Source organism: Silene latifolia, chromosome 1 (genome assembly GCF_048544455.1).
Source record: "Silene latifolia isolate original U9 population chromosome 1, ASM4854445v1, whole genome shotgun sequence".
Lineage (NCBI taxonomy): Eukaryota > Viridiplantae > Streptophyta > Magnoliopsida > Caryophyllales > Caryophyllaceae > Silene > Silene latifolia.
The window spans coordinates 194,469,147-194,492,096 of NC_133526.1; the positions used below are offsets into that span (position 1 = coordinate 194,469,147).

Genomic DNA, 22,950 nt, shown 5'->3' on the forward strand with positions numbered 1-22,950 from the left:
GAAATAATATCGTCATTACATATTCGTGTGAAACAATCTTACACAAATTTGTTATAAAACAACTATTTTAATGCAATCACTTTATCCCCTTACGATAAATGTTTCAATCCGTGTTACACTTTACTTATGTTGTAAAACCATCGTACATATCACAAACTGGCACGTCGTTTAAATGTAGGGTTTTTTGTCAGAAACTACCTTTTATTTAGGGTTATTTGTGAACGATTACCTTTCATTTTATTTTTGGTTTTCAACTACCTTTCATTTTTTTTTTTTGCAAAAGACTACCAGAATTCCACTTCCGACTAAAAAAAGTCTACTCTCCGACGTTAAGTCGTCATTTTCATGTTAAATTTAATTGCTTACTTCTTAAACCTAATAATTGACGATAAATATTGATTAAACCCAACATTAATCACCTCAATTTGTACATCTCTTACCCGAATCAAAATCCTAATTCATCAAACAAACCACCATGGAAATTTATCAGGACATGGTAAATACTTCTTCAACAATAATGATCTATTATGGGCAAACAAAGCCGCCTAGTGTTAACTATTCGAAAATAATCATGGATTCACTCTCAGGATTACTTGTCTACTATCTCATTAGTTTTCTTATACCCACCATCTTCGCATGAAGAGAAAAAAAGGGTACTTTAATATGTTTGAGATGGATTCATGGACATTAGGTTGATGAATCGTGAGTAGTCTATAAGCTAATGTTGTCGAATGTAAAGACGTAGTTGAAGGTGACAGAAAGGTGATTTTACGACGAAGATGGAGAGGGAGATTGAGATTGAATAGACTTTTGATAAGGTGTTGGGCATGGAGAAGAGTTTTTTCACATTTTTTAGGAGGGTTTTTTTGTTAGAAACTACCTTTTATTTAGTGTCATTTGTGAACAACTACCTTTTATTTTATTTTTGGCTTTCAAATACCTTTTATTTCTTCATTTTGCGAAAGACTACCAGAAATCCACTTCCGGCGAAAAAAAGTCAACTTTCTGACGTTGACTGAAATGAAAACTAAGTGTAAAAAAAAATCGAATAAGGAAAGATTAACGTAAATTCCTTAAAAGTAGTCAGAAGATCTAGTCCCTGGTAGAACTCTCTAGAATCCCCTCAACCAATGCCACACCACATAAACCAAATTAAAACAGACAATTCTAGATCTTTTCCAATCACAAAATCAACGGTCACGATCTAATCTGAAAGCTCCTCCTTCAATCCTAACCGTCCACACTATTTAAACAACCTTATATATATACACACACAAATACTCCCAATTTCGCAAACAAACTTGGAAAAACTACGAGAAAACTCCCGAAAGAGAAAATGTTTGGAAGGGCGCCAAAGAAGAGTGATAATACGAGGTATTATGAGATATTGGGTGTGTCACAGAAAGCTACACCTGATGAATTGAAGAAAGCGTATAAGAAAGCTGCTATTAAGAATCATCCTGATAAAGGTGGTGATCCTGAGAAGGTATTTTTCTTTTTAATTTCACTTGTTTTAATTTGATTTAATCGGAGTAAGTCTCTTGTATGACGGTTTTACGTAATGATATTTGTATGGTGCAATTTGGTTGTTTTAGTTGGTGTTTGATTTTGATGAATACTCCCTACGATTCAATCATTTGTTTACATTTGATTAGAATAACCTCGCAACAATTATAAAAGATAAACAAATGGCCGAGATCAAAAGAGTGATTTTGATTGTTTTGTTTAACTTTTTTATTTGTTGGTAGAGTTATTTTAATCGAAGTTAAACAATTGATTATAAATTTGTGATGACACTATTAAATGATGGAAATGGGATTAATTAGAAGTGTAGGTAAACAAATTATCGAGACGAAATGGTACAGTATATTGGAATTTTAAAGTCATGTAAATAGTGGTAGAACCAGGATTTTAAATTGGAAAATGGGTTAGCGTTACCCGTGGCGCCCAATTTTGGCGCCACCATCTCACAAGCAATAAATGTGGACTTCTAAAATAATGGATAAATCCCATAAAATAAGTGGGGACCCCAATAATAAGAGGTGCATGTGAGAAGTGGCCCGAAATTGGGCGCCACCGGAATTTAGGCAATGATTTAGTCTCTGGCTGTCCCTTTAGTTTCGCCTATTAGAATAAAAAGCCGAACATGGGACTCCAACAATCAACTAGTAAGATGGTTTCTTATGGTATCACTTTTAGTGCGACTAAAAGGTCACAGGTTCGAATCTCATCCCCTCCATTCTAAAGTGGAAAATTAGCAGAGCCAATCTATCCGCCACTGGTTTCCTCAAAGTTGTATAGAAAACTTGTAAGAATTTATTCTTGATGGAAAACTTAATTTGGATGTTTATTTTGTGTGGAGCAGTTTAAGGAGTTGGCTCATGCTTATGAGGTACTGAGCGATCCAGAGAAACGTGAAATTTACGATCAGTATGGTGAAGATGCACTTAAGGAAGGAATGGGTGGAGGTGGCGGAATGCATGATCCTTTTGATATCTTCAGTTCATTCTTTGGAGGAAATCCATTTGGTAATTACTCTGTTCGCCTGTACTGAACTGGTCTGCTGTAATTTAGGTTATTGTGGGTAACAATGGTGTAATTATGATTATTTTTTGGTCCTGATCAGGTGGTGGTGGTGGTAGCAGCCGCGGCAGAAGGCAGAGGAGAGGTGAAGATGTGATTCACCCTCTTAAGGTGTCACTTGAGGATCTCTACAGCGGAACTACGAAGAAACTCTCTCTGTCTCGCAATGTTATCTGCTCTAAGTGCAGTGGGTAAGTACACCTACATGTTGAGGCTATTTTCCTATCTAACCGACATTAGCAGAAAACCGCCTTACTCTGTTTGAGGTGATATGATAGAGGATGTGCTTTGGAGCAATTCAAGTTTACAGATCTTTCTTTGAACGAGATTTTATTTTATTTGGTTCTAGTTAATTTGTATCTGGTCAAATTTGACACATGTTGCAGATGTCGTATGACTATTTATTAATGAATTGATCCTTTCTTAAAAAAAAAAAAAAAAGAAAGAAAGAAAACCGTCTTACTCAAGAATTTGTGTTTCATGTGATGATATTTACTGGTGATTGTGAGTTTTGAACCTGATGTGTTGATGGGTTATGCTTGTTACAGGAAAGGGTCGAAATCTGGCGCTTCAATGACGTGTGGTGGATGTCAAGGAACTGGGATGAAGGTGTCAGTTAGGCATCTTGGTCCGTCAATGATCCAACAAATGCAGCATCCTTGTAACGAATGTAAGGGAACTGGAGAGACAATCAGTGACAAGGATCGGTGCCCTCAGTGCAAGGGTGACAAAGTTGTGCCGGAGAAGAAGGTTCTAGAGGTTGTTGTGGAGAGGGGAATGCAAAATGGACAGAAAATTACCTTCACCGGGGAAGCTGATGAAGCGGTATGTAGTGTATTAACATCTCTTCTACTACCTCTATTTAGGCAATGCTTATGTCCAAGGGTTACCTGGCTTTTGTATTATGTTTCACTCACCTTCCGTTTTTCACTTCTTCTTTTCTATTTTTCGCATTTTGAGGTGTGCGTTCATCCATTAACGGTTTTAAAGGATGGTTCATATCAGCTGATCCCAAATCATTTTTTGATTAAGGCTCGGATGTTGTTGTTGTTGTTGTTATGTCCAGGGTTTGATTTTACTCGATGCTGATAATATGTTTTGTGTTTCTGCAGCCTGAGACTATCACAGGGGATATTGTGTTTGTCCTTCAGCAGAAAGAGCACCCTAAGTTTAAGAGAAAGGGTTCAGACCTGTTTTACGAGCATACTTTGAGCCTCACTGAGGCGCTCTGTGGGTTCAGATTTGTCTTAACACACCTAGACGGCAGGCAGCTGCTTATCAAGTCGAATCCTGGGGAAGTCATCAAACCTGGTTAGTGACTTGTTCCGGTTTTGACAGTATTTTCTTTAATGTTATAGGTTATTGTAGTTTCTGATTGTGTGGTGAAATCTGTCATCGTGTGTGCGCAGATCAATTTAAAGCAATAGATGACGAGGGGATGCCAATATACCAGAGGCCATTCATGAAGGGCAAGATGTACATCCACTTCACTGTTGAATTTCCGGACTCTCTTAGCCCTGACCAGGTCACAGCACTTGAGGCCGTCCTGCCACCTAAACCGTCAATGCTGCTGTCGGACATGGAGCTGGACGAATGTGAAGAAACTACAATGCATGATGTGAATATTGAGGAGGAGATGAGGAGGCGACAAGCTCAGGCTCAACAAGAGGCTTATGATGAAGACGATGAGCCACAGGGTGGTCAAAGAGTCCAATGTGCACAGCAGTAGTGTTATTATATGTAATCTGAATACTTGAAAGCTACTGCTAATTTTGAAACTCTCTTTTTAGAGCATTTGCAGTACACATTGCTGAACATTTTAGCGACTTCATGCAGATCTTTAAATGTTTGCATCTTTGTCTAGAACATGTAATTCCATTTGCTGAACTGCATTTCACAATATAGTGTTTTTGCCAGAAACGCGATGTGTTGAAGATTCGTGTTGAAGGCTTGTTCAACACTGTGACAGAAAACATGCTTTGTTACGAACACCCTTTTGTCTCTCAGTCTATCACCCACAATACAGCAGTGTGAGTGTCATCGAGTTCTTGTTAACCGATAATACCAAATGATTTTCTGGAAGAATAGTTTGGAGGGTAAGGGCGGGGGGAAAGGGTAACTATACGTTCAAAATGATTAGTGGTTACTTGGGTTGAGATTGGAGGAAAACGTAATCCATTTCCGGCGGACCAGTTGAGTACACCAGAGAGCATAGCAATCCTCCTGGCTTTCTTTCCTATACAGTGCCAGCGAAACTGCATTGTTTCCTGCTTCATTGTCTACTGGAAGCTGTTTATATTACAGGTAGACGAACTAGTTTTAAAGTTCCGTCTTGAATGCCAAATCTATGAATGTTATAGACAAGTTCATCTATTTGATTAGATGCTCGCTTCGTCTCAATCATTATTTACCATTTATATTCATTGTGTGAGATTTTCAAATTAAAGGTAAACAATTAGTTACAACTGGGTAGGGAGTACATTTTCAATTGGTCTTCCTTGTGACGGGTTACCATTTGTGGCGGATATTTTATGAGTTAAAATGGTAACAAAATGGGTTAGTGGAGAAAGGGGACCATATGAATAGTATTGCAGAGAGAGAAAAAGTGGGTACTTTGTGAGGTAAAATGGTATCCGTCACTCAAGAGTGACGGATATGTGCCGTCACAAACAAGAATTTGTGGTACATTTTGTAGTTGTACAAGGTGATGTAATTCGTGTAGGACAAGTTTATACTCCCTCTCAGTCACTATATTGTTCCCATTTCTTGTCCTACTCCCTCCCAGTCACTATATTGTTCCCATTTGATATGGGCACAATAATTAAGGAAAAGAATTAAAATATGAGTAAAAGAGTTGTGGGGTTGGTGATAGGAGAGATGAATGAATTATTAGTAGTTAAATAAAGAATTATGGGGCCAAAACATAAAGGAAAGTAATAAAATAGGAGAAAAAGAGTTGTGTGGGGTTTGGTGATAGGAGAGAGGAATGAATAAAATAAGAGTAAAAGTTTCTAAAAATAGAAAGAGGAACATTAGTTGAATAATCTGTTTTGGGAAAAAGAGAACATTATAGTGACTGGGAGGGAGTATTACATAACATGCAAATTATTCGGACAAATTAAAATTTTGCAAGAACACCGATCATGAAATGAGTGGGGTGATTTTTAATTTATATATATTCTTAATCCTCATTAAGAGTAAGGTGAGTGTGAGTTGACCACCATTCTCTTTAAATGCTATATCGATATAAATGAGAATTTGTGATACTTACTATCAAGTGTGAGTCCTCTCGGGCTTTGCCCTCTTTTGTACCCAAAAAAAAAAAAAAAAAATCAAACTCACTTGATTTTTTTTTTGTTAGAGTGAAAAGATTACGAACTATGCTATGGACTTAGCAATAGTATGAGCAATCTTATTCAGATACCTAGGACAGTGACTAAGAGAAAAACAGTGACATGATAAAATAATTGTCGTAAGACAACGGATGGTCGATTGTACATCCTGAGCTGTTTCCGCAAAACCATTAACCTGCAGGACCAGATTCAAACAATCAGAAGCCACATCCAAATGCCGAAAACCCTGAGAAGTAACGTCCACAATAGCGGCTTTAAGTGCCATAGCTTCAGCTTGGATTGGTGATTTCGCCCAAAAGGAGGAATGACCAAAGTGAAAGATAGAGCCCGAATAATCCTAAAAATACCATCCCCCTGTAGCTTTGAAGTTTGATTTCCAAGTAGCATCACATTTGATATGAATGGGAAGAGTCGGACAAAGCTGAGGACCCAACAACATATAAGGATAGTGGTTGATGATGATTGAAGCCCCCTCATGCTCAGCAGTGAGGATCTTCTGTCCCACTATTGTGTCTCATTCTGTGTCCCATTCCATATACATCTTGACACATCACTTGTTGCAAATAAAAAATACACAATAAATGTGGTAATTTGTTGATGTGTCAAAATGTGTATGAAGTGGGACACGAAATGGGACACCAAATAGGACAGAGGATCCTCACTGCATGCCCAGTAGGGTCCAAAACCTCCCTACTCGACATCCAACCATGCAACTGATTCTGAACCCAAATATTGTTATTGGTATCAACACTAATCAATCACATGGTTCCAAGAAAATCAGGAGAAGAGTTGAAAAATGGTTTTATTTCTCAAACACCATAACTGCCACAAGGTAGCAATAAAAGCGGAGACGGCTGAAATATAGTCATCTGATTTCTTGAGAAAGTGCAGCCAATTAATAATCCATTGTTGAATGAAAATTGACTCGCCAGAATGACTCCGGATACCCAGGGGTAACGCAAACCAGATACAATAATCTTCCCCGCTTAAGATTGTATACTAACAAAATAACAGTGTTTTTTGGTGTGTAAAGGGAGTCATAACTCATAAGGATGAATATAACCTTGACGGGTTAGAATTCAGGTCATGAGTATCAAATTATTACCCCTTATAATTGTACCGGCTAAGCTAGCTAACATCTCCATGATGAGAACTAAATAGGTTAACAACTACTTCTTCCGTCCTGATTATTTTGTTACCTTTGAATTGTTTACTTTGGATTTTGGCAAAAAGACCAAAGAAATAGGAAGGGTCAATCAGATGATAAGTGGATTAAATTGAGCGTGGAGGATCAAACTGTCCTCAAAGTCATTCCTAAAATAGAAAATAAACAAATACTCCCTCCGTCCCGGTCAATTGTTGTCCTTTGGTTTTGGCACAAAGACCAAGGAAAGAAGAGGGAGTCAATTATTAGATGACAAGTGGACCAAATTGAGTTTGAATGATCAAATTGCTCATCAAATGCATCCCTAAAATAAAAAAGATAACAACTGACTGAGATACCCAAAAGTAAAAAAGATAACAAATGATCGGAACGAAGGGAGTAATTGCAGTTAATAGACTATACCTCCTGTGGTATAGTATTAATATACAACCAAGGCTAGTTTAGTCTTTTCCATCCCTAATTTTTATTTTCCTAATTTATGTAAAACTAAATCAAAAATTTTGCAACTAAATGTTCAACGCAGTCCAAAATTTTCTCCCTCTCTCTCTCTCTCTCTCTCTACATATTTTTCTAACTGATTTCAATTATGTAGTTACTCAATTATCTATTCCATCAATATTATTTTTTCATCTATAGTAATTCACAATCTTTAATCAGAATCAAAGATCTATACAAGAGTTAGAATATATGGATGATGAAGTTTTTACGGTGGATGATTAAAATTTATCACCAGCAATAGAGAACGGAGTTTCTAAGGAATTTGGAATGTCAATGAAAATTGCTGCTTTTAATCAAGTATCAATGAATTTGAAAAGACAACTAGACGAGAAATCTCCTTGTCAAGGTAATAATCGTTAGTTTTATGTGTTACGTCAATATATTTGTACTGAAACTTAGAATTTTCGTCATTAAATCCATGAATTTTTGCAATGGTATCTCATAGAAGATATGATTTGCGTCAATTTTACAAGGCTAAACTAGCTCGATAAGTCTGTTGAAAAGCTCGTTATTTTTTCGACTTTGAATATATGTTCGGCTCGATAAGTCGCTTGAATAGCTCGTATAGGTTGTCAGTTTTGCTCTGTTTGTTTGATATATATTAAAATTTTAATAGCTTGATAAGTCTGTTGAATAGCTCATTAATTTTTCGACTTTGAATATATGTTCGGCTCGATAAGTCTGTTGAATAACTCGTCTAGGTTGTGTGTTTTGCTCTGTTTGTTTGATATATATATATTAAAATTTGAATAGCTCGATAAGTCTATTGAATAGCTCGTTAATTTTCCGACTTTGAATATATGTTCGGCTCGATAAGTCTGTTGAATAGCTCGTATAGGTTGTGAGTTTTGCTCTGTTTGTTTGGTATATATTAAAATTTTAATTTTGTTCGGGAAAATTACATGGCAGCTCAATAGGTTACTAGTATTGCTCATGACTGTTTGATATATATGATGATTTTACATTTGCTCGGTAAATTTACATGATAACTCAGTGGGTCGGTGGTTTTTGCAATTGGTTTCATAGTTTTGGCATCATACGTTGTATAAGATACTAGTAATTCTCTTTTTTTTTGCATCTTGTATCCTCAAGAATCAGTTGTGGACGAAGGTATTTTGGTAGATGAAACAATAGATTTATCATCACCAATGGCCAGTGAGACTTCTAAGAAAATTGATACTTCAATGGAAATAGTATTATTGAATCAATATCAATGGATTTGGAGAAACATTATGAAGCTATATCTCCTCGTAAAGGTAATAGTTAATAACTGTTTGTTTACTCAATAATTTTATTGAATAGCTCAGTAAGTTACTTGTCTTGCTCGATATGTTTTGCGTATAATACATAATTAACTTAGCTCGGAAAATTTATATGATACCTCATTAAATCATAATTTGTTAATATCGTAAATAGACGTTGAACGGTTATTTAATCTAAATGTAATACGTCATTAATATATTTTTTCAGGTGCCAACAATTCTTTTTCTTGTGTTGAAGCTGAGCAATCGGAATTGATTGGGCGTATATTTGATTCAGACGCTGATGCTTATGAAGCTTATTCAAAGCCGCTAAGACTCGTGCGAGAGAAAGGGGAGATAGAGCGGAGTTGTGCCTCTTACTAATAATCATGGTAATAGCCACGTTGATCTTCACGATATTCTGATGTCGTCGTAGGATTATCATCTATAGTTTTTTAAACTTGTAATTTAACTTTGTTGAAACTTATTTAGTAGTAGTTGTAGTCGTTTAATTCAGTGTGTTTGTTTCGTATGGACACAAATTCTATTAGTTTATGGTTGTATTTATGATGAGATTTAAAAGATGTGTCATAGTCATGGTTTATTGCAATTTAGCGTATTAAATTACCGAGCTCGAAATCTTTCTTACGCAGCTCAAATTCTTTCTTGCGGTCTTGCGGAGCTCGAAAAGTAGTCATGGTTTATGCAATCTAGCGTAAAAAATTACAGAGCTCGACATCTTTCTTAAGTAGCTCGAATAGTTACATACGTAGCTCGACATCTTTCTTAAGTAGCACGAATAGTTACATACGTAGCTCGAAACCTTTCTTACAAAAATTTGTACGTGGTCATGTTTATTTCAATTTAGCGTATAAAATTACAGAGTTCGAAACCTTTCTTTTTTAGCTCTAATAGTTACATACGAAACCTTTCTTGCAAAAATTTATACATAGTCATGGTTTATTGCAATTTTTAACGTATAAAATTACAGAGTTCGAAACCTTACTTACGAAGCTCGAAACCTTTCTTTCGGAAATTTGTATATAGTTATTGTTTATTGCAATTTTAGCGTATAAAATTACAGAGCTCGAAACATTTCTTACGAAGCTCGAAACCTTTGTTACGGAGCTCGAAAAGAAAGCCCAAATTGTATCATATAAAACTCGAAATCTTAGAATATGCCCAAAAATACGGTCATGTAATTCCAATCTTGTACCTCAAACATGAAATAGTTATTATCTTAAAAAACAACATACATAGTTACGATCTATAAGAAAATTTCGTATAATAAATCACTTGGAGACTTTTTGAACTAGCTCATCGACCAAAGAACATGCTTTTGATTTAACTTCATTTCCCACATAGTTGACAATCTCGAAGGCGTATTTGATTCTAAAAAGTTATGCGACTTGAACTTTCTTTTTGAGTGGGTGATAATTTGTTGATGAGTTTCACTACTTTTGCCGGAGACATCCTTGTCTCCAAGCGAGGAAACATTTTCAGATCATTGTCGTCATCAGTGTCTTCTTCTTCATCATTTTTTGATCTTTTCAAAGGTCTAATAAAAAGAATAGACAAAACCAATTAGGAAATAAACTAAAACAAACCTAGTTTGTAGTATTAAATTGTGAACTCAAAATCTTTGCATGAAAACTCGTAATCTTTACACCATAGCTCTACATGTTTATGTAATTTCAACATTTTTACATAATAAATAAAAGATACTATACATTAAAGCTAATAGCTCAATAAATTGCACAGAAGAATGCGTGTGACCTGCAAACTCAATATGAGGAGCAAAAGAAACTCGAAGACCGAAACTCACATTAAATTTTAAACTCAAAATCTTTGTATGAAAACTCGTAATCTTTACACAACAGCTCTACATCTTTTATGTAATTGAACATTTTTACATACTAACTAAAAGATACTATATATTAAAACTAATAGGTCAATAAATTGCACAGAAGAATGGTGCCCAACAAACTCAGTATGAGGAGCAAAAGAAACTCGAAGACCGAAACTGAGATTAATAGACAAAAAATTCCATCTGCTTAACAGACAAAAAATTCAATGTGCTTAACAGACGAAAAATTCAATCGTGCCCTGCAAACTCAAATTAACATGGTTGTGGAGTCATAAGTTCATATGTTTCAATGTCAATGTAGTTGCTTCATTTTTCATTATTGATTTGCTATGTAATTAACCCAATCAGACTAGAGTCGTAATCTTCATAACTAGCATATAGACATAAAGTATTGTGCAACCAATATTCCACTTATACTATTTTAGTATTTCATTAAAGCCCTACCAATTTCTTTGCTCGTAATTAAAAACGATTATACGCAACATACTACCATTACTGACAACAACCATTCATTGTTTATGATTTTTAATACAACCTTCAACCATTATCACAAAATTAAAATGGACCAGATTCGAACAAGATGTGTTACTTGTACAATTTCAATTCGTTACTGATCATAAACATGAAAACAATCATGAAACATCAAACAAATATGAAAATTGGGGAAAACGGTATCAAACACAAAAATTAGGGTTCTAATAATTTGGGTAAAAATGATAAAATACATATCAATAGTACAAATTGATGAAGAACTTACCTTTGAATATTGTTACATGCATTCTTCCTTCTTGATGGAATTGTCAATTGGTCTTTTTTCTCCATTTTTAGGTTGAAGTTGAGAGGGTTTTTGAGTTTGATTTTGGGAGAGGTGTGTATCGTCTGATTTGTTTGAGGTTTAGTTGTTTTTTTTTTAAAAAAAATAAGTATTAAATTAGGCTGTGAGATGTAAAGTGGGCCTGTTGTATACTATTATCATACAACAGGTTGTACAATGTTATTTGCGGAGTAATTGAGACACTCCCTTTAACTTTGGACATTTGATCAGAAGTTGGGCCCTCGCTGGCTATGTCCTTGTTTCATTTATGAGGCTTCTGAATTTGGGCCGTCTTTGACCCACTGACCCACCAATGTACGACTGCCTGCTTAGTTGTCTGTCTCCCTTTCATGGGCCATTGCCCATTGGTTAATTTGCACGTTTAGACGTTTACCACTTTACCCCGCACGCCCTATCTTTTTTGGTTGCTCGTCTAATTAGCACATATACAATTAGTTGTATAATAAGTATTGTACAATCTTATACATTAATCTGAGCTTATGTGTAATTTTTCTGAGTTTTATAAGAGCTTATTTTTTTATGTTTAAGTGTGTGAGTTCAAAAACTTTATAGCATAGCTCAGATTCTTTTAAACAAAACTCGAAACTTTAATACACAGTTCGGATTCTACATCATACAACTGCATAAAACATGTTATATAATCTACTCATTGTCTAATTAGGTACGGTCCGTCACGTTTAATATATTTTTACCTTTGTGTTTAACATCACAAATTATTCTATAAGACTATTTTTTTTATTAAAGACCTGTTTAATGGCACAAAGTTCAACTAAGTAAGTTAATAAATGTGTAAAAAATTGTTTATTTTGGTAACATAATATTTTATTTTGATAACTGTAAAAAAAAAAAATTATTTTGATAACTTGTATATTTAAATATGTCGATATTCATTATAAGATATGGGGTAACCAAAATAAAACTAAAATATGAATGTAATTATATGTTAACTTTGAACTTTTCTCCTTTTGAACCAGAATTATACTGTCAATACGAACATTTTATTGATCTTTTAATTAGTTACGTTTTTCATCATTGTCAATTCTTTAAGTTTCCATTTTAATGCAAAGACCTTAAAATCAAGAGATAGATACTTTTAAAAATTACAAAAGGTGGAAAAGTAACATGCAAATGAGAACAATAACATATATAGAATTAAGCATCCAAATATGATCAGATTGAGTTGGACCATTTCTAGTTCAGACTAGTTTCGCATGTGTTGTTTATCAAATAATTTAAGAACGATGGTTAATAGATGACAATTAAAGTTTAAAAATCATAGAAATAAAATATCTAGGTCCGATCAATTCGAGTCGGACATTTCGAGCTCAGGCTAGTTTCAACTTTAGAATGGTTGTTATCAAGTGATTTAAGGATAACGAATTTACAGGACAACGAACATCCCCCTATTTACTAAAAGAATAGGCGAAACTCCAAATTTTTCCGCCTAAACATATTTCCTTAAATAAAGTTTAGTTATTTTTAGCATATTCTATAAGGTCCCGTTCTTTTGGACTTAAAGTCACTTAATTTAAGTTCACTTCATATCCTATAAGTTCAGTTCAGATCCTATAAGTTCAGTTCAGTTCAGATCCTATAAGTTCAGTTCAGTTCAGTTTAGATCCTATACCTCACCTAATTTAAGTTCACTTCAGATCCTATAAGTTCGATTCGATTGATTGATTCGAGATCATATAAGTTGATTCAGATTCTATAAGTTGATTCGATTCGATTCGAGATCCTATAAGTTGATTCGATTCGATTCGATCCTATAAGTTCGATTCGATTCAGATCGATTAGTTTTGATCAAAAGAACAGAGCCTAAGTATGGTGGGTTATAATACACATAATCTTTCAGATTTATAGTTTATATATTTATGTCATTTAGTATTTTATATTCTACACAAAATTATCTCCAATTTTTTTATGATATAAAAATGAATTCTTTTTTTTTTGTTTAAAGAATCATACGAAAAAAATTCATTGATTTTCTATGATAAAAAATTGCGGCTAAAAATATATTATCATTAAAACTTTATAAAATAACACCATTAATCTCTCGGTAATAGGAAAAACTTTCATTGAAATACTTATTTCATGAACAATACGATTTTAACTTAAATATAACGATGAGAAACGTAAAAAAAAAAAAAAAATTAGTTAATTTAAATTTCATAAATATAATACACTAAAAAAAAAAAAAGTAAAACTCAATATATATTCACGGGAACTAAACTAGTTTATATGAAATCGAAAGCAATTCTAGACACATTATTCGGGTTGGATTATTCGAATGGATTTCATTAAATTCTAAGTGGAGAGTAACTCAACATACATTTTGTGTAGTAACATAGCAACATCCAATCGCATATTCTTTGCCATTTTGTCTGCCTCTCCGTTACCGTTTGTCTCCCTCATTTTTGAGTCATTATTTCCATTTTCCAGCTCACTTGAGAAATTCCACCACCACATACTTTCTCTCTCATCATCTTCTCTAATTATGGATTCTCTTTCGCCTGAATCTTCATCCGCCGTTCCGCCGCCAACGCCGCCGCTTCCTCCGTCGTCTTCCGCCGTCACCTCCGCCTCCGATGATGAACAGCGCGTTTACCTCGTTCCTCTCCGGTAATCGATCCTTCTAATAATCGAATCGATCATTTTTTTTTGTTATAATAGTAATTAGTTTACTAATCTCGTACTGCATTTTGATGATTTGATTTCGACTGAAATGTGATTGAATCTTAGACGAACGATGTTAGGTATGCGAATCGATAAGTTAATCGGTTTATTGATTGATTAGTGGATTTGATAATCTCGTACTGTGTTTTGATCTTGATTTATGTGTAATTGAATCTTAGACGAACGATATTATGTATGTGAATCAATGAATTAATGGATTGATTGATTGATTAGTTGATTTAATAATCCCGTAGTGCACTAAAACGATGTTAAATGTATAAATCAGTCAATTCGATAATCTCGTACTGCATTTTTGGTTTTTATTTTGATGAACGATATTATGTATGTGAAACGATGAGCTAATCCAATAATTGATTGATTAGTTGATACGATCATCTTGTTAGTGCATTTTGATTTAGGTTTTGATTGAAATGTTGTTGAATCTTTAGACGAAGGATGTTATGTATGTGAAACAGTGAATGAATCGGTTAATTGATCGATTAGGTGATACGATCTTACTGCATCTTGATTTTGACTGAAATGTAATTAAATCTTTGATATGTGTAACGATGAATTGATCGATGAATTAATTTGATAATCTTGTACTGCATTTTTATTTTGAATTCGATGGAAATGTAATTGAGTTGTATATGATGTTGTGGAAAAAGGTGGTGGAAGGAAGCACAAGATGCATCGGCAACAAATGAGAGTGAGAAAAGAGGTGTTTTATTCAGTGCATCGGCCGCATCATCTTATGCTGGTGCGATGAAGCTCATCAACAACATTTTTAGCTCCGATCTTTTGTTTAATCTCAAGAAAGAGGAGGAAAAAAGTAATGAGACTTGTGAAGCTGGTGTCTCTAGCCGTGATTATGCTCTTGTTTCCGGCGATATGTGGTTGCACGCACTTAAATGGTCAGCCATTGTTTGTACGATTTCTGTTTTTCAATAGTTTAGTCAAATCGTATTTGGAACATGCTAGTTTGTGGTGTGTTTGCGGGGTATTGAGTGATAAGTGGAGTTCAATGTGCATTTTACACGTGTGTTTTGTTCTTTTTTTGGTATTAACTTTGTCGATTATGATGTGGTGAATGTTTGTTAGCTTAGCTGGCAATAACCGTTGAAAGTCAAAGGCTTGCCTTGAAATATGAAAGGTTCAACGTTAAATTTCAGTATATAATCAGTTATCAATTCCATGGATGAGGATTGAGATGCATCTCTGTAATGTGGAAGATTCGATGGTTTAGGTGTACTTACTACGCTGTTAATTGGAGTACTTATCCCATCTAGCAAAAACTAGGGGATTGTAAAGTAAGACGACGTTCACTTCTGTGCAACCTACACAAGAGGGCAATAATTCAGTGTTGATCATTTCTCTTTACGAGGATTGTTAGTAGTATCACAGTACACCACGCGAAGTGAATGTCACCACGCCTACACAAGACTGTCAGCTTATCTATTGCATCTGTATATGATGGCTATTGAGCAAGTTTAGTCTTTGTTGCATGCTACCATCTTTCGTCATACTTATTAGTCACAAAGGGATACTTCAAAGAAGATTCTTGAGAGCTTTTCACTTTTTGGAATTTCTGATGTTTCGAAGTTCATACCTGCTCAAAGTATCTGAGCTCTGAGATTAATTCCAGAATTTCTGTGTAGGCATAGTGATTCTAAATCTGCAATAAAGCGGAACAAAAGTTTTACGGACGTTGATATGGCAGATGTCTATCCTTTACAACTCAGGCTCTCTGTTTTACGGGAAACAAATTCACTTGGGGTCAAGATAAGTAAAAAGGTATGTCTGTTTAACCTTTATTAATATCTTCTCTACGATGGAGGTCCTACGTTAATCGTTAGAATAGTTAGGTTTGTGATCCAGATGTTATTTCTTGTAATGGCCATTCATGGTGTTAGATCTTGATTTGAGACTTACTCTCAGCATCAGTTCGGCCTGATCTCGATCAATGGGCTGTAAATATAGCTGATAACTCGGTTGTGATAAAGTGTCTCAGTTCTCACTGTCGCATCTAATATTCAGCACCATGTTGCCATTACTTCGCCTAGCCCATTAAGTACGCTGCATCTTGTTCAATACCTAGACATGGATTTCTGGTTTGTGATATTGTGTAGATGATATTGAAGTTTAATCTTATGTATTGGAATAGTGTTCCTGTGCGATGGCCAAAGTGATATCCGTACATATTCAAGGTGGAAATTTAGTATCGATGTATTAGTGAATATCGTTATACTGCTGTCACTTGCTTTGTCCATCTACGTTCTCCCGTTGCTTATGACAGTTAAGGGCTAATATTTTTCTTAGTTACGAAGAGTAGAAAGGTTGAATTAGAGGGGTTCAAGATTTTTGTTTTTTCATGTTTAATTATTATGCCTTGCCTCCTCTATAGATTTCTCTGACACTTTAGATTATGATTTGGTCAGGATAAGCTGGGCTCTTTGATCATGCTTGCGAAAAATCTAATATTGAGGCGGAATCTTTTTTCTGACTTTGGATAATGCTTTTGTCAGGATAATGCTGCTGAACTCTTTAGACGAGCTTGCAAAATATTTAATATTGAGACTGAGTTGGTATGTATCTGTAGTCCTCATTCCGAAGTTCTCGTTCTATTTTTATTGAGATTTCTTCTCCTGGGAGGAGGTGAATGTTTTTGTGATTATGTCAATATGCACAGCTGCACATACGGGACTTCTCTGGCAGGACAAGCCACTTTTTCATGAATGAGAAAACCTCACCTCCGAAGGATCTCCTGCGCCAATCTGATGACGAGGTAAATCATTGAGTTGTCTTGCCTTTAACTGTTTAAGTTCATTGATTACTGGCCTTGAAATTGTACATGCACTTACTGACGATGACTGTAATTTCTGTACATGAGAAACTCTGTCTGCCATATTTTGTTAATACGGAGTATAAGTTTCTTCACTGCGTAATGGATATTGACAGTTGTTGGTTACTATATCTTGTTTCTTGGTAAACAAACTAAAACCATTTTATCCTTTCTGGATTTTTATTTCTTCATTTGGGGAACAACTGTCCTAGAAAATGAATGTTGATCGGAAAGAGATAGATTCCTATGTAGATTAGCAATGTTGTATATAACGTTAGAAACCCAAGGGGCAGTAAAAGCAGATAGAAATTGGCCTCTTCATGTTTCTCTTTGGTTAGGATTTTGCTTCAATTCTAACGGACCATTAGCTATTCATTGTTGTTCTGCAAGTCTGAGGAGATAGTGAGATACGACCATGGGAGTATCGATCACATATTTTGGGTGTTTTGAATGTGACTTGTGTGTCAGAATAGTTCCTTTTCTTTTTGGTAATATGTCAGTGTGAAGCACCTTGTTTTCTTGTCTTCTTTCGTTGCAAACAACATCCTAGCCACTAGTTTAATTCACACTCCGTTTATTGCATGTGTCCCAACTCCTAACTTTCAAATACATTCCGCATGCTTCATATCTTGATATGACAGTCCGTTGTCTGTTACTTAGATCCTCCTGGAATTGCAAATATATGGTTTGTCGGATTCACCTAGATCCAGAGATGGGAGGAGAGACGAGTTTTCTGAGCTGACCGATGCAGCAGCCTCTTCTTCAAGTGTGTCTACAACATCAAATGGCAGCACTGGAAATATTTACCATTTTCCTAGGACTAATTCCACTACTTTTAGTGGTAGCGCTGGCGAGTCAGGTCCTTTGGGATTGGTAGGATTGCAAAATCTTGGTAATACATGTTTCATGAACAGTGCTCTTCAATGCTTAGCACACACTCCGAAGCTTGTTGACTATTTTCTGGGAGACTACAACAAAGAAATCAATCGAGATAATCCGTTGGGAATGGATGTATGTGTTACATTCTGCTGTTAAACTGCATTTTGTTGTTTTACTGTGTATGAATATTATCTAATGTTTCATGTACCCTGTCACTAGGGTGAAATTGCTTGGGCTTTTGGAGATTTGATAAGGAAGTTGTGGGCTCCTGGAGCGACTTCCGTTGCACCGAGAACATTTAAAGCAAAGCTTTCCCGTTTTGCTCCTCAATTCAGTGGTTTCAATCAACATGATTCCCAAGTCAGTATACCTTTCAATATGTGGTTTAAGAATTCTTCGATTATTGTCTTTCCTGCCTGTCTCTTTCTTGTCCACTTATACATCTTAGTTACCTTCAATTTAGAGAAGTTTCAGTTTTGAAAGTGGAAATTGCCGACTTTGATCATGCAGGAGTTGCTTGCTTTCTTGTTGGATGGACTCCATGAAGATTTGAACCGCGTTAAGTTAAAGCCCTATGTAGAAGCTAAGGACGAGGATGATCGACCGGATGAAGAAGTGGCTGATGAGTATTGGCAGAACCATCTGGCTCGAAATGATTCTATCATTGTTGATGTGTGTCAAGTAAGTTTGCTTCTCTAGTCCATTTATCCTGTACGCTTGATTCCATTTCAAGAAGGAAATAATTATGGAATAAAGCAACTTGGCTCAGTAGCCTAATGTTTTTTTTCTTTCCTCGAGGTGAAATAACAATCACTTTATACAATTCTCGGTGCAATTTTGATTCCTCTATGTATTGCTAATAGAGGGTTAAAATTGTATGCATGTGACCGCCTCATAGCCCGCAATTCACAGAAACCCTTGTAGCACTTGGGCAATATTTTCGTTGTTGTTGTTATTGTTATTGTCGAGTCATAAACTTGCCTTTTGAAACAGCTCTTCTGATGGATAATAATGTAAACCCTTCTGCAGTTTTACACTTGATGTTGGCTCTGGACTGTTGCTTATATTTTCGTTCATCTGTTGTAGGGTCAATATAAGTCCACCTTAGTTTGTCCAGTTTGCAGAAAGGTTTCTGTTACTTTTGATCCCTTCATGTATGTATCACTACCCCTACCTTCAACCACAATGCGGACGATGGCATTGACAGTCATGGACACTGATGGTGACACCAGTCGTACGGTGGTGACAGTCACTGTGCCCAAGTATGGGAAAAGTGAAGACCTCATTCAGGCCTTGGCCACTGCTTGTTCGTTGTCTGTGGATGAAACACTATTGGTGGCTGAGGTAAGCCTCGCTTGTGACTTGTTTAATTCCCGTATGGAATTTAATACTGTGAGTTTTCACATTTAATTTGCCGATATCCTCGTTTTTAACATGGAACATATTATTTTCAGATATTCAACCACCGTATTATTCGTTTTCTGGAAGATCCAGCTGATTCATTGTCCCTGATAAGAGATGAGGATCGTTTAGTAGCTTATCGGCTACCAAAAGATACTGAAGGAGCAGTTACTGTTGTTTTCATGCATCAGGAGCTGGAAGAGTGAGTACAATGTTTTTTTTGCTATCCTGGATATTGATCTTTTGGATTGAGTTGGTTGTCTAGGAGTTTGTGTAAGACATCATGTGGAGATTTCTTAATCATAAATAGTGACAAGTAATCATTTGATAGCTTGGATGATGCAAGCTTAAAATTTGGAAAGATACTACTCATATTATTATAGTTGACATTTGATCATACTGCTTTCTTTGTAAGAAATTGTGTCGAGTTTTCGTAATGATGAAATACTGACAAATAATAAGTTAGTCGCCTGTGAGAGCTTGGATGATTTAAGCTTAAAATTTGCATAATAATATTATTATGATAGTTGATAGCTGATCCTTTCTCATTTTTTCACGCCGTTCTGTTTTGGTGTACTCTGATAAGAAGTTCTATTCCAGGCAGTATATCCATGGGAAGCCTACTTCAAGCTGGAAAGCATTTGGCATGCCTCTCGTGGCTAGAATCAGCAACAAGATTAATGGATCTGATCTCTGTAATTTATATATGAGGTTGCTTCATCCTTTCCTTATGCCTAAAGATGATATGGCTGTGGATGCCAATGAGTGCACCCAGGTGGCGACTATGGCAGAGAATACTGCAGATCTTGTCAATAGTGATTCAAGCATTGATTCAAAAGATGTTAGTAGCGACAGTGTTAACATAGCAGGTGATAGTGAGTTCCTCTTTTATCTTACAGATGATAAAGGATTGAAAAATACCAAGATAGAATTAGCCGATCCTGTGGCTCTTGAGGACTTGCCAAAAAGATTTAATGTTGTTGTTTCTTGGCCGGAGAGGAAGACTGAACTCTATGATACTGTTCTTCTAAGCACTCTACCTGAAATTTTTAAGTCGGGATTTCTGGCCAAAAGACCCCAGGAATCTGTCTCTCTTTATAGATGCCTTGAGGCTTTTTTGAAAGAAGAGCCTCTGGGACCTGAGGATATGTGGTAAGTTCATCTGCCTTAGATTTTGAGAATGTGATATTTGCTGCATAACTCTATATCCTTATCGTTGGTGCATTTGATGATAACGTTTCTTGTAAATTTTTTGGGGTTAACGTTCACTTTTCTCATCCTCGCTTTTTCAACGCGATCATCAACTTTAGTCTTCTGCTATTAGAATCTTCTCATGAATTCATTTACCATCTTTTATAGCGTTTCACATGCATCTGGAACAGTTAATTTCTTGGCTTAATAATGAAGTAGGGTTATTGAGTATTGACTATTCTTGTCTTTAGCTGCTCCTCTCGTCACTTTTAGGCTTGTAAGTTGAACTAACCTTATCCAAGTAGCGTGGGTATTTTGTGGTGCTGCACTAACCTATCCAAGTACAATTACAATAAAGCTTGATCTAATGATCCTAATTTTGCGTTTCGGAACTAAGGCTATGCTATTGTCATACTTAGAATATCCCCCAATGTCTCCGTGGTAATGGTAATCACCACCAGGCATCTGGCATTGGTTTTTATTGCTTCACATAACTACCCCTTTTGTAAATAATTATATATTGGCGCTGTTATATTACTGTAGAGTAGACATCCATTTATGACCGGGAGTCTGGGATTCTCTCAAAAGTAAAATTACACACAAAAATCTGAACTATTTATTTATTTTATGGCCTTGTACAAAACAAGCTGTCAAGGTCCCTCTTCTAAAATGCCCTGGCTTTCCGAATTCAAATTAAGTAATGAACTTATTTCCTTAGGCTGTCAACCTTTTTTCCGGTTCTCAACGCCCTTTTCTTGATTCTTTTTACTAGGTACTGTCCTGGATGTAAGGAGCATCGTCAAGCAACTAAAAAACTAGATCTTTGGAGACTCCCAGAAATCCTTGTTATTCACTTGAAAAGATTCTCATACAGCAGATACACAAAGAACAAGCTGGAGACGTTTGTTGACTTCCCAATCGACGATCTTGATTTGACTACGTATATCGCCCAGAAGAATGTGCAAGCACCCTGTCGTTACGTGCTTTATGCCATAAGTAATCACTATGGAAGCTTGGGAGGCGGCCATTACACTGCTTTTGTTCATGTAAGTCTCTGTTTCTGGAGCATCAATTATCTCTTTTCCTCCGAAAGGCATTCCAAACAGGAGTCCTCCCGAATTTTAGTTAAATCACAACTTTCAGTAGAGCTGATTCCGGTGCCCCCCCTATTAACACCTGACAGGCTGACATCCAGTAGCATTTTGACAATTTTATAAATAATGCTTATATTATACCAAAAAAAAAAAATGCTCATTAACTGCTTGAGTTTCATGTAAAGGCATGATTTTGACTGTTTCATTTAAAATTGAGCAAAAGACTCGCTCTTCTTTGGCTCTGGAAAATGTAATCGCTTCTTATATTATTTAATAGTAGTCGGTCGGTGCCATTCTAGACGCAGGTTTCATTATGGGTCATCATCACATCTCTCTGTTTCACTTCACAACGGTAAAACTGCGTACATCCGACTCCCCTTAATTTAACATAGGAGGGAGGTAAAGTTGTTGTATTGCATGGATTCAAACACATTAACTCAACATGTACAATTCAATTTTTTGGTGATGTAGCATGGAGGCGGAAAATGGTACGACTTTGACGATAGCAGAGTCTACCCCATCAGCGAAGATAAGATAAAGACGTCAGCAGCTTATGTTCTTTTCTATAGAAGAGTTGAAGATTCAGAGTAGCCATTGTGCATCTGTCGTCGTTGGGGGGACACACCTGAGATGAGTTGTACTCACCAGAAAGCCATCAATTTATTTATTCATTTATTTATTTAGTGCTCCGAGCATAGAGTCTAACTAAGAGGTAGGCATCTGTTCGTCTCTGGCTCCGTATTTTCTGGGGTGCTTGGGAGTTACTTGAGTAACTTGACGATGAAACAAAGAAGAGTTGAAGACTGTCAACTTCGTTAATAGAACCAAGGCTGACAATTAATAGTCGAGTAGCCGAGCTTGATACTAGGGTAAGCCATCTTCACCACATTTTCCGGTTATAGATTCCTCTACTAAGTACTAACCCATTTTTTCGAAGTTATAAGTGCCTGTAGCCCTAAACACATTGTATTCTTTGTTCTCCCTTGTTCTATTTTCTTTCGATGGCTGCTTGTGCGATTCGCCTCGAAGCTGCATTGTATTCTTTTTAGTCTATTGTAATTGTTTAGAGATGTACTCGACTTTTCGATTAATCAGATAAGCAACTCATTTTTAGCTCCGTGTCCGACAGTTTTATCTATTCCTACTCTGATCTACATTCCTTCATTCTTTCATTATTTGTTCTATTTTCATACAGATTATTGGTAAGATATAATAATAATAGTCCTTTCGGAATGCAAGTTTCGATCAAACTCAAGTTCCAAACCCAAAGTTGTTCTATTTTCATACGGATTATTGCTCTATTTAACGCTGAATTGCGAGAGCGC

The 22,950-nt window shown here is 35.9% G+C and overlaps 2 protein-coding genes across 2 annotated transcripts; both read left to right on the plus strand.

Annotated features, from left to right (window-relative positions):
- The first annotated feature begins 1,277 nt into the window (after positions 1-1,277).
- Positions 1,278-4,503, plus strand: LOC141614821 (dnaJ protein homolog ANJ1). Its single transcript, XM_074433551.1, has 6 exons — positions 1,278-1,486; positions 2,366-2,528; positions 2,627-2,774; positions 3,132-3,408; positions 3,696-3,894; positions 3,993-4,503. Exons 1-6 carry the CDS (start codon positions 1,337-1,339, stop codon positions 4,310-4,312), a joined length of 1,257 nt encoding a protein of 418 aa, XP_074289652.1. The 5' UTR covers positions 1,278-1,336; the 3' UTR covers positions 4,313-4,503.
- Positions 4,504-13,887: 9,384 nt separating this feature from the next.
- On the plus strand, positions 13,888-22,742 carry LOC141614832 (ubiquitin carboxyl-terminal hydrolase 8). Its single transcript, XM_074433559.1, has 13 exons — positions 13,888-14,164; positions 14,887-15,132; positions 15,877-16,012; positions 16,744-16,803; positions 16,908-17,003; positions 17,721-18,071; positions 18,159-18,299; positions 18,450-18,620; positions 19,026-19,283; positions 19,394-19,542; positions 19,941-20,492; positions 21,304-21,577; positions 22,097-22,742. Exons 1-13 carry the CDS (start codon positions 14,040-14,042, stop codon positions 22,214-22,216), a joined length of 2,679 nt encoding a protein of 892 aa, XP_074289660.1. The 5' UTR covers positions 13,888-14,039; the 3' UTR covers positions 22,217-22,742.
- Positions 22,743-22,950: the final 208 nt, after the last annotated feature.

What these genes read in the sequence shown, in the direction of transcription:
- LOC141614821 (XM_074433551.1), top strand. Translation starts at nt 1,337, where the DNA reads ATGTTTGGAAGGGCGCCAAAGAAGAGTGATAATACGAGGTATTATGAG. An exon ending in AAGGTGGTGATCCTGAGAAG is followed by an intron (nt 1,487 to 2,365) that starts GTATTTTTCTTT and finishes TGTGTGGAGCAG; the next exon opens with TTTAAGGAGTTGGCTCATGC. An exon ending in ATCTGCTCTAAGTGCAGTGG is followed by an intron (nt 2,775 to 3,131) that starts GTAAGTACACCT and finishes TGCTTGTTACAG; the next exon opens with GAAAGGGTCGAAATCTGGCG.
- LOC141614832 (XM_074433559.1), top strand. Translation starts at nt 14,040, where the DNA reads ATGGATTCTCTTTCGCCTGAATCTTCATCCGCCGTTCCGCCGCCAACG. An exon ending in GTTTACCTCGTTCCTCTCCG is followed by an intron (nt 14,165 to 14,886) that starts GTAATCGATCCT and finishes TTGTGGAAAAAG; the next exon opens with GTGGTGGAAGGAAGCACAAG. An exon ending in TCATTGTTGATGTGTGTCAA is followed by an intron (nt 18,621 to 19,025) that starts GTAAGTTTGCTT and finishes CATCTGTTGTAG; the next exon opens with GGTCAATATAAGTCCACCTT.